This window comes from Chaetodon trifascialis, chromosome 10, assembly GCF_039877785.1.
Source record: "Chaetodon trifascialis isolate fChaTrf1 chromosome 10, fChaTrf1.hap1, whole genome shotgun sequence".
NCBI classification, from domain to species: Eukaryota; Metazoa; Chordata; class Actinopteri; order Chaetodontiformes; family Chaetodontidae; genus Chaetodon; species Chaetodon trifascialis.
The window spans coordinates 28,345,589-28,356,823 of NC_092065.1; the positions used below are offsets into that span (position 1 = coordinate 28,345,589).

The 11,235-nt window shown below is 48.9% G+C and overlaps 2 protein-coding genes across 2 annotated transcripts; both read right to left on the reverse strand.

The window, feature by feature from the left end:
* Positions 1-549: 549 nt before the first annotated feature.
* On the reverse strand, positions 550-8,084 carry afg3l1 (AFG3-like AAA ATPase 1). The gene is made up of 16 exons (XM_070971600.1): positions 7,812-8,084; positions 6,713-6,797; positions 6,366-6,439; positions 5,964-6,113; positions 5,798-5,869; positions 5,405-5,529; positions 5,054-5,324; positions 4,777-4,914; positions 4,531-4,684; positions 4,350-4,457; positions 4,130-4,255; positions 3,905-4,015; positions 3,702-3,817; positions 3,135-3,335; positions 2,859-3,053; positions 550-2,516 (listed from the first exon to the last, which is right to left on the reverse strand). Exons 1-16 carry the CDS (start codon positions 7,941-7,943, stop codon positions 2,289-2,291), a joined length of 2,286 nt encoding a protein of 761 aa, XP_070827701.1. The 5' UTR covers positions 7,944-8,084; the 3' UTR covers positions 550-2,288.
* Positions 8,085-9,178: 1,094 nt separating this feature from the next.
* LOC139337994 (5-hydroxyisourate hydrolase-like) lies at positions 9,179-10,400 on the reverse strand. The gene is made up of 3 exons (XM_070972865.1): positions 10,141-10,400; positions 9,830-9,965; positions 9,179-9,298 (listed from the first exon to the last, which is right to left on the reverse strand). Exons 1-3 carry the CDS (start codon positions 10,272-10,274, stop codon positions 9,209-9,211), a joined length of 360 nt encoding a protein of 119 aa, XP_070828966.1. The 5' UTR covers positions 10,275-10,400; the 3' UTR covers positions 9,179-9,208.
* Between the last annotated feature and the right edge of the window lie 835 nt (positions 10,401-11,235).

Sequence of the window (11,235 nt, forward strand, 5' to 3'; positions counted from 1 at the left end):
TGGAGTCTGGTGTGAGCGACGTTAGCTGCTTCTTGTTTGACAAAAAGATCCGCGTGGGATCATTTCCACGATGATCGGACACAAAGACAACCTGAGCCCGTCAGCGGACGTACGCGAGGCTTTACTGGACTAACTCCAGAACCAGTTCCAGTTAGACCCCCCAGTATGTAAAACAGGCTGTACAGGTGTAAACACTCTGGACTTACCTTTTGTTTTTAGTTTTGATTGTTTGGTGAAAATGAATCAGATTTATCTCAGATTAAGATTTAGACCTGTGTGGTTTACAGAGGGTCCAGGTGACTGTGCAGCAGGTGAGGCTCACACCTGTGATGGCAGGTAGGAGTCACACGTTACACAGGAAGTCAGCAGGAAAATGTAAAGTCGGTGTTGTTTTGGTCATTTCCAGGTCAAAAGATGACCCGACCCTTCCTTTAGAAACACAGGTAGTGTGAGGACAGGTGAACATGTGACACACCTGAAGGTTCAACAGGTGTGAAATCTGCCCAGAAACATGAATAAACATACGTTTTTTCACTCCTGCGTGTTTGTGTTTCATTCAGTTTATTTCATTTCAAACAGCTGCTGAAACTTTGTGCCAGCAGATCAAATTCACAGAAAACTGAGGTTCGTACCTGAGGACAGGTGTGTTCGACGTGCTGCTGAGGACACCACCACCTCAGGTGAGTCCCAGTCTCACGTCTTCCACTGGTTTCCTTGACAACCTGCTGCTGCGTTCAGTCAGATTTACATCACTTATGTCGCCATGCCAACAGTGATGTCACAGTGTCCTGAGGTGAAACCAGTGGAGCTCATTCATTGGTTAAAGGGAAACTCTGGGATTTTTAATGTGGGTCAAAAAACAAATCAAACGTCCAAATTTAAGTTTTACATAAATCACTTCAGTAAATATGAATTAAATTAAAGGAGAAAATTAACCTCAAACTGAGACTCTGACAAAAAGAAAAGTTTCTGAATATATTCCTTTAATTTAATATGAATTTCTGTCCTGACATGTGAGGTCACAGGGGGGCGGGGCTTCAGCAGGAAGCTTCGACAGAATGACTTTAATATTTTCATTCAGTGAGCAAACGTCTGCAGACCAGCCTGAAGTCACGTTCAGCAGCTTTCAAACATCAAACGTTTCACAGCAGCCTGCAGCGAGGACGCCACCTGCTGGACAACTGCAGTAACGTGATGCTAAAAAGGACAAAATCCCACCACAGATATGATTATTGATTACTGATCATTGAGCTTTTGTTCTCTGCTGCTTCAGGATGGAAACGAACTCATGATTTTATTATTAAGTGAGTGTAAAATAAGTGAATTACAGGTGAATTCAGCTCAGGTGTCATTCATGCCTTCACGTGGGAGCAGCCAGGCTTAGTTTGAGGCTTTAATGGCATCTTTAAACCTTTAAATCTGATCTGGGAACAGACCAAAGAGAAAATGAATGAACGTTAAATGACCTGCGTTTGGTTTGTGAACTTCTTCAGAGACTAAAGACAATTAAAGGACCGACTGATGAAATTTAGACTTTGTTACGTCTCTGCTGTGTTTAGAAGAGTTAAAATAGTTTTTGCACGCTGTGAAATCTCGTTAGTGAGATAAATTTGATTGGTTCATTAAAGTAAAACATGAATTCTTTGAGCAGAAAAACAAAGCCTGACGTCACGACGACGTTCAATGTTTACGGAGGATTTTTTCCTTGAAAGCAGCAGAAATCCTTCAGCAGGAAATATTCAAAGTTCCCGTCAATCCAGCTTCCTGTTGAGTGTAAAGCGTCCAATCATCAGTCAGCGTCAGCGTGTTTGTAGAAACTGAAGCGCTGAAGATCAAAAACATCGACAGGAAACAAAACTTCACTTCTGAAACATTTCAAGCAGTAAAAACGTTTAAAGTTCTTCAGACGCTGAAGGCCGACCGCCGTCAGGGAGCCAAACTCCCTCTTTATGAAATAAATAGAAAGTTTCCATTTCCACTTGTTCAGGGTTAAAACCAGTTTCCTGTTTAAGGCGAACTTCCTGTCGAATGCTGGAGAGACTCGACGTGTAACTGGAGCTCAGCGGTTCTCAGGAGGAACCGAAGTTCTAACTCATGACCTGAAATGACTCAAAACTTCCGTCCTCTTGTGGATCCGTGTGAGACGGACAGAAGCTGGATGTCCACATGTCTCCAACATGGCGCCTCACCGCCGATGGTTTCTAATGGATTTCATCATGTGAGCGTCTGAAATGTGAACCTGAGAAAGCTGAGCTGAAGGTGGAGGTCCTTCATCAAATGTCCCGTCTCTACACCGCCTGCTGTTTGTCCTGCGTCGGGCTCGTGTCCTCGGCCTCCCCTCCTCGCTCCTGGTTCCAGTCTCGGAGGCCCTCCGGCAGACTGGTGTCCTCCTCGAAGCTCCCCGTTCCCTCCACGAACTCCTCGTACGTCGACTTCTCGTCGAACGGCCGCGGGCCCAGCAGCTCCAACATGTCCGCCTTGTCCAGGACCTCCTTCTCCAGGAGACGCTTCCCCACCTGAGGACGAAAACACGTCTTTGACATCCAGGAAGTTTTCTTTAGCATAAATGTCTTTGATCGTTTGTGCTTAAAGAAACATCGTGAAGTACTTTAGCTTGAAAAAACTTCATTTTCATGGTACTCTGCAGGTTTTGGACCTGGACCTAGACCTGAATCTGGACCTGGACCTGGACCTGAATCTGAATCTGAATCTGGACCTGGACCTGGACCTGGACCTGGACCTGGACCTGGACCTGGACCTGGACCTCAATCTGGACCTGGACATCCAGGACCTGGAACTGGACCTGAACCTGGACCTCCAGGACCTGAACCCGAACCCGGAGCATCAGAGGGCCTCACCAGCTCCACCAGCTCCTTCTTGTCCTCGATGAGCTGCGTGGTCCTCTCGTACGCTCGCTCCACCAGCTCTCGGACCTCCTCGTCGATCAGCTCGGCCGTGGCTTCGCTGTACGGCTTCTCCATCACCGCCTCGCCCTGCCGGGGCAGGTCGAACGACACCTGCCCCACCTTCTCGCTCATCCCGAACTGCACCACCTGCGGGGGGCGGCGGGAAACGGGGGTCACGACACGAGAGATGCTCGAGACAAACGGGAGCGGCGGCGGAGCGCGGCGTACCTGAGCGTAGGCGGACTGCGTGACCTTCTTCAGGTCGTCCTGAGCGCCGGTGGTGATCCTGCCGAAGAAGACCTGCTCGGCCACGCGGCCCCCCAGCATCATGCACATCCTGTCGAACAGCTGCTCCCTGCTGTACAGGTACTGCTCTCTGGGCAGGTACTGAGCGTAGCCCAGACCCTTCCCCCGAGGGATGATCGACACCTGGACACACAGAGAGAGAGAGAGAGAGAGAGAGAGAGAGAGAGAGAGAGAGAGAGAGAGAGAGAGAGAGAGAGAGAGAGAGAGAGAGATAAAGGCTTCTTTACCATTTTTTAAATTGTTTCCTGTTTGTTTTGTTTGTTTCTTTTTGAACTGTAATTGTTATTTTCTTCTGCTTTTTATGATTTTAGTTTTATTTTCAGTTAAAAGTTAAATCTTAAACACTCATTTTGTCCTGATCATCAAAAGTTTAAAACCGTCAATAAACTCAGACCTGAACTACAAACACGGTGTGTGCGTGCGTGCGTGTGTGTATGTGTGTGTGTGTGTGTGTGTGTGTGTGTGTGTGTGTGTGTGGCGAAGGCGGACCTTCAGCAGGGGGTCGGCGTGCTGCAGGAACCAGCCCACGATGGCGTGCCCGGCCTCGTGGTAGGCGACCGTCTTCTTCTCTGTGGGCTGCAGGACCTGAGTCTTCTTCTCCAGACCTGAAGACACAAACGTTAGTCCACAGAAGGACAGCAGATGAAGACATGAGGAGGACTCTGGACGCGCTGAAGAGCGTGAGCGCTCACCTCCGATCACGCGGTCGATGGCCTGCTCGAAGTGCTTGGCGTTGACGGCCGCGTTCAGGTGTCTGGCGGCGATCAGCGCCGCCTCGTTGCAGACGTTAGCGATGTCGGCTCCTGATTGGTTCAGAGAGAAACAACAGCGAGGAGGTTTGACTTCATCGCCTTAGTCCGTGCGTCAGCTGTTCACTGAGCTCAAACCAATCAGCTCTCATGAAAACTGAAACGTACCGGTGAATCCTGGCGTGGCGGCGGCCATCTTCCTGGCGAGGACGTCTTTGTCCATGTTGGGGTCCAGTTTGATTGGTCGCAGGTGGACTTTAAAGATGGACGCCCTGCCTTTGATGTCTGGAGGCCCTGAGAGGAGAAAACAGAGCAGCTGATGTGAGCTTCACTGATCCGAGGTCAGATCAATCAATCGATCGATCGATCAGAAATGACTGGACTCTACCGATGTAGATCTGCCGGTCGAAGCGTCCCGGCCTCATCAGCGCAGGGTCCAGGATGTCGGGCCTGTTGGTTCCGGCGAGGACGACCACGTTGGTGGCCGTGTTGAAACCTGGAACAGAGGACAGCAGGCGTGAGACGCTGAGACCTCAGAGGACACAGAGCTCAGTCCGTCTCCGGCTCACCGTCCATCTCCACCAGCAGCTGGTTCAGCGTGTTCTCCTGCTCGCTCTGACCGCCAAAGTTCCCTCCTCCCCGCTTCCTCCCCACGGCGTCGATCTCGTCGATGAAGAGGATGCAGGGGGCGTTCTTCCTCGCCATGGCGAACATGTCCCTGACCTGCGGAGGACAGAACTCGGTCAACCTCAGAGGGACAGACGGGAGGAGAGCCGAGGCTCCGGCGGGCGTCTGATTGGTTCAGCTTCGCTCACCCTGGCGGGGCCGACGCCCACGAACATCTCCAGGAACTCGGAGCCGTTGACGGTGATGAAGGGGACGTTGGCCTCTCCGGCCGTGGCTTTGGCCAGCAGCGTCTTCCCCGTCCCAGGAGGTCCGGACAGGACGGCGCCCTGAGACACCGACAAGACCACCGAGACCAACGAGACCACCGACTGAGTGACTGAAGTCTTATTTGAAGCTTTATTATCTGCTGTGAGATGTGTGCGTGCGTGCGTGCGTGCGTGCGTGCGTGCGTGCGTGCGTGCTGACCTTGGGGATCTTGGCGCCGAGGTCCTGATACTGTTGCGGGTTCTTCAGGAAGTTGACGAACTCGAGGATCTCCAGCTTGGCCTCCTCGCAGCCGGCCACGTCCTTGAACTTCACGTCGATGTTGTCCTTCATCATCTTCGCCGTTGACTCGCTCATGCTGAAGGGCCCGCCCCTCCCGCCGCCGGGGCCTCCCCCCATCGGCCCCCGCCGCAGGGTGAAGAGCACGAAGCCGAAGAGCAGCAGGGTGGGCACCATGCCGAGCAGGAAGGAGCTGGAGGAGCAGAGGAGGAGGTTATCGTGGGCGGAGCAGAGGGTGGAGTCTGACCGCAGATATGGTGACGGCGCACCCACCCATCGCTCTCGGTGGTGTAGACGACGGCGGGGCGGTGCGACAGCTCCAGGCCGAGCTCGGCGTGCGCCGCCTCCAGGTTCCTCTCGAAGGTGTCGACGCTGCCGATGTTGAACCAGACGTAGCTCTGAGGGTCACAGCGAGTTTTAACCTCAAACACCTCATTTCAAACAAAGAGACGGCGGCATGAGACGCAGCGCCGCCTCCACCTGTTCAGGAGCTTTGTGCTCCATCAGTTTGACACCACACATCTTAAAGGCTGAGCGTCCGTCGGCCTCATGATGCGTTCTGGCTCCTTTTCTGACTTAGTTTGGAAAAATGCAGCAAACATCAACACAAACACTGAATCTCTTTAACTTCTGAGGTCACGTTTTCAAAGATCTCCGTTCTCTCACCGCATCGGGGTCGGCGCCCGGCATCAGGATGACTCTGACGTACTGCTTGTTGACGACCTCTAACCGATCCACCTGGACAGGAAACACAGTCAGACCAGGACCAGCAGCAGGGCTACAGATCACATGACGGTAGCGTGTTTGAGGCGTGCCGCGCCGCGCCGCTCACCAGCCCTCTGCCCACGTAGCGATGGACGAGCTCCTTCCAGCTGATCTCTCTGCCGCCGTCTCTGAAGTAGACGTAGAGCAGAACCGAGCTGACTCCAGCCAGCATGACCGCCAGGTAACGGAACTCCTTCTCGTCCCAGGGGAAGTCGCCCTGAGGCCGGCAGAGACGGGTGGACGGTCAGGTGATGAAGACACGCAGGACATTTAACAGAACGATTAGATTCATGTTCAAGGCAAAGCGAGTTTGACGAACAACTGCTCAGGAAACATTAAGCAAACATTCAAAAAGTCGTTTTTGTCAACGTGCAGCTTCGTGTCACAACAGTCCAAAGAGTAGAAGAAGAGGAGCTTCCTGAAGACTCGATGAAGAGCTTCACGTCTTCATTTCGTCTGTCTGACGCACCTTCTGCACTCGGCTCCACCAGTCTCTTCCTCCTCCTCCTCCTCTCTTGCCTCCTCCTGCTCGTCCTTTTCCATCTGAAACACAGATGATTGATTGATTAATTGATGATTGATTGATGATTAATTGATGATTGATCTCACGACTTTATCAGGATGTTTTTTCTGATTCAGCTGAACTTTGTGACCTGATTGAAAAATGTGTCTAATTGTGTTGAAAGAAGGTAAAAACTGAGCAGGAATGATGTGATTTCATCTGCCAGCTGTGGACGGAGTCTGTTCACACGGTAAACCTCCACATTCAGACAGCTGCTTCTTCTACCTGTGCTTCAGGTACTTGGCGGCTCTCACCTTTGGGTTCAGTCGAGTACAGCCGTCGCTGAGCCGCCTGGAATCTGCGACAGGACAGGAAGTTCACCGGAGTCCGACCGACGTTCTGGAGAGGAACACAGAACCACTGAGAACACATCAGCGCCAAAAGAAGCCGAGAGGTCTCAGCTCATGACGACCACGACGTCTGACAGGTGAGCAAACACCTGCTGAAGGTCACACTCACCTGAAACTCCTCTGAACCACATCAGAATTAACAAGATGAAGCCAAAAACAGCTCAGCATGATCTTAACATTGTTAATACGTGGCCAAAAGTATGTGGACAGCCTGGTTCACCTTCTGTTCTGGGTCTGTTCATGGTTCCAGCGTGATGGTGCGTGGACGCTGTTAACGGCGCAATGGTGGACTACTCTAAGACACTGATGAAGAAAAATACTGTTTCGGTATCGTAAGGTAAGTGAGATATCGGTATAAATATCGGTACAAATTAAGTTTTAAGGCTAAGTTACTTCCCGCCTTATAAAGTGCACAAACAAAACTACACATTCACTGAAACTTCAACATAACGTTAGCAAGACTAGCATGAGCAGCAGGGCTAAAGGAGGTCGTTAGCTCGCTTTGCCCGAGGAGCCTCAAGAAAAACCTCAGCAAGCAGTTGTAAAGCTTTAGTGGCACATGTCAACATGTACCGAATTTACCTGGGGGGGGGGGGGGACTCTCGCTGTGATCTCAAATCCGACCTTTTGCTTGTAATTCACAAAGTCTGTCTGCTAACGGCGAGCAGTGACTCCAAACAGAAAAAGCATGTGGAGCTATAACAGATGTTATTTACTGGATCGGATCTATGCCGAATTAAAAAGTAGGTTCTAGTCATGCAGATGAAGTCTTACACAGAGTTTTAGGGGATGTGCTGCTTCGTTATGAAGCAAAAGACTTCTAAGCTGAACGGCTTTTCAAAGGCTCGTATTTCGGCTAGCTAGATATCTGTTCCACTACACAGAAATACGGGGGTTTAAATTTAACCTCCAACCCAATGGAGGATTCAATCTAGGTCACTCAGTCACTGAAGGACTCGTACGTTACACAGACACAACAGACACCACCTTCACCTTCACTCACCTGGGCAGCGGAGCTTCGGTATCCGGCTGTGAAGAGACGACCTGCCGTCATCGCGGAGAGCCGAAGCCGGGCTCCTCCAGCCCGGCAGAGAGGCAGGGCGGCCGCCGAGAGAAGCCTCAGCACCTGAGACATCCTCCCCGCACCGCGAGCCCAGTCTTTCAGTCCGAAACACAACGCTTTTTGTTTAGTTTCCTCCTCAGAGCTCCATCGCGCACCTCCTACAAGTGTTATTGAATAACAGCCAAAGCATGTAATGTCACCGGTCGGATGTAATGAGGATGATGTAAAGGCCCGAAAGGCTTCACCCCTACAAATACCTGCCGGAAATTACCGTAAGAAGAAAGCGATTTATTACTTCTGGAAAAAATATTAGGCATAAAAAGGTCACTATAGTACAGCAAAAAGGCATGTTACCGATTTGACACCCGTGAATACGTTTGATTCTTTTTAAAAGTACTTTTTTACATTCAGGCATCACAAAAGCCAGCTCTAGGTCCTCACAGCACCCCTTCTCTCTGATTGGCTGAGACACAAAGGCATTTTCTCAAGCGCTTGCTTTAACGTCATGTAACAGTTACCAAAACATGGCGTGACTGTGCGCTTTTCCTCAGACGTTCCTGACATTACACATAAAAAACACGCAGTTTAACACTGATTAAAGCAGAAAAATGTTGGAAATATTATGTAACATGTCGCGGAAAGGAATACAAGCCAATACAAGATTAGTAAGAGGTCAAAAAGTCACGGACATTACATCACATTAAAATGATTTTTGATTGAAAAGTTTAGATGAATCAATGAATCATCCTTATTCAACAGTAGGAAAAACCATCAAGTTTTAAATTGCTGTCACATTAGACAAAGAAAATCAGTAAATCTTGAGAGTGAAAAAGCTGAAATTATCAAATGTTTCACATTTCTGCTTGAAAATTGTCTTAAATTATTAACATATACAATAAATTGAAATAGAAAACATGAAATAGAAATTATCTCACCATTCAAGCTGCTTCATACAACAAATTCTATACAAAATCAATATCAGTCTCAGTCAGAGGCAGATCAATCAGCGGTTTGCAGGAAAATGTAAATTAAGGTTTTACTCTGAAAGAACAGTTTGGTTTGCAGTGTTATAAGAAATAACATGAAATAGCACTTAAATAGACATACAGTATGTGTTAAACATGTATTTAATAAGTAACTTCGCTTGAAGGGAAAACAACTTCACATGAACGTTTTATTCTATAATCAAGTATTTAAAACTCAACAGTCAGCAAATGTAATGAAACTTTTCAGGTGGGTCAAAGACAAGCTGTGACAGGATGAATCAAGTCGTAAAATCTCCATGAAGACAGAAACATCTGTCCACCGCTGGCTGCAGCTGGTCGAGCTCAGAGCGCTCAGCTTCCTCTGTAGGTGCTGAAAGAGAAGCGACTCATCAGCAGAGGCAGGTGGAACCTCTGCGCAGGGTCACTGATGGTAAACACAACCTGGACACACACACACACACACACACACACACACACACACACACACACACACACACACACACACACACATTATTCATCCTGATCCTGAACCTGCTTTCAGCGTTCTGGCGACACCTTGTGGTGATCACTGGTCATGTCAACAGTCGTTTGAGGAGCGGCTGCTGAGAGGCAGCGGACGCCTGGCGGGATGTCACTGCTGACGCTGGCTGAAAACTGCGGCTCTCATCTGTTTTAGTGAATGTTTGACCTTTTTTAAGTGAAACTCAGCTGCAGTCAGAGCAGAAAGTCTTTTCATGGGATTCGTCTGCAGTAATTCATAATCTAAAAACAACAATAACAACATCTAACTCTAAAATAAAAGATCCTTTAAGCACACATTCCTCCAGTGATTCATTAAAAACAGTCTTATTCAGAGGATTTTTTAAAATGCTCTTCAGTCGTGGTAAACGGACCGTCAGCTGAATGATCTCAGACATATTTTGTGTGTAAATGGCGTCCTGATACAGATCAGAGTGCCGTCTTGAAGCTCACCTCCACATATGGGTAAAAGGACGTCTGTCCCAGAGTCTCCCAGTACGAGCCCGTCTCAAAGCGCAGCTTGTACATGCCGGGGGTGAAATCCTGCTGGCTGATGAGTCCTGGGCAGCGGCCATCTTGATTTGTTGTCCTAAAAATCATCAAAGTGCTGAGTTGTAAAGTTTCAGTGAAGCTCGGGAGTTTCTCTCATGAACAAAGAAAAACTGCTTTCCTTCGGTTTTCGTGGTCGTCTCTGACAAACATTCTCATTCAGGCTGATCGCAGATGTTTAATATTCAGCTTCAGTTTCAGTTTTTCAAACCCACCCGACGTTCAGCAGGTTCCAGATCATCAGCTTGGAGTCCAGTCGGTGCAGGCTGAGGGCCATCCTGGACGCCGGGACGCCGTCTCCGGTGTTCAGCACGTGAGTGGTCAGAGGGCTGGACTCTGCCGCCGCCATGATCTGCTGGACAGGTGTGGACAGGTAAACTTTACCTGTGGGGCCTTTAATGCGTCTACAGGCTCAGTGGACATCACGACTCCTCAGCATGGAGCGATAAATGATGATGGAGCCACGTTCCTCCTCCAGCATCAATCTGTCATCTGATATCAGGAGAGCGAGGTGACGCCGCTCGTTAAGAAGTTTCAGATCAATTAAAGCTTAATGTTGAAGTTTTCATCTGAATAGAATTAAACAGTTAATGATCCTCAAAGTCCCTGAAAACCTGCTGAAGTGTTTCTGCTTTAGCTTTAGCTTTAGCTTTCGCTGAGTTTAACAGTCAACGCTCAGCTGACGAGCCTCCTCAGGACTGTGGGCGTGGTTGGATCAGACCTGAGTGACAGCCATCAACAACCAATCACCTGTCATTTGTCCTTTTGTTTCCAATACTTCTAAATCCTGATTGGTGGAGAGAGGTATGTGTCAGACCATGAAAGGCCTTTGAGGGCAACCACAAGATGATTGGATTGGCATCATCCTCACGTTCAGTCCTCTGATTGGTCGGGTTCATTTCTCGCCATGCTCAAGCCTTTTTCTGTGGATTCTGAACATTTATGGCCAAACTGAGCCCACAGACGTGTTCAGGCTTCATGAGGCCGACAGTAAAACGTCCTTATTTAAGTTCTGAGGACGTCGTTATGCAGAAACCAGTAACGCAGCGAGCGTTAATGGTGCAAATACAGCAGTGAAGAGCAGCACGTTCAATAAAGATGTATTCAAAACCAGCTGCCTACATTACCCACAATGCTCGACGGTTTAGATTTAGGCGTGTTATTCTGCAGCAGAGGTGATGCTTAAAGCTGCAGTGGAGAAACTAAAGTTTTTATAGTTAAACACACCGTGATGTGTGAAACGCTGCAGTGCCTTTGATCTCATCCCATAATAATCACACTTCACGCCAGCAGCAGCTGTAAGTTTGATG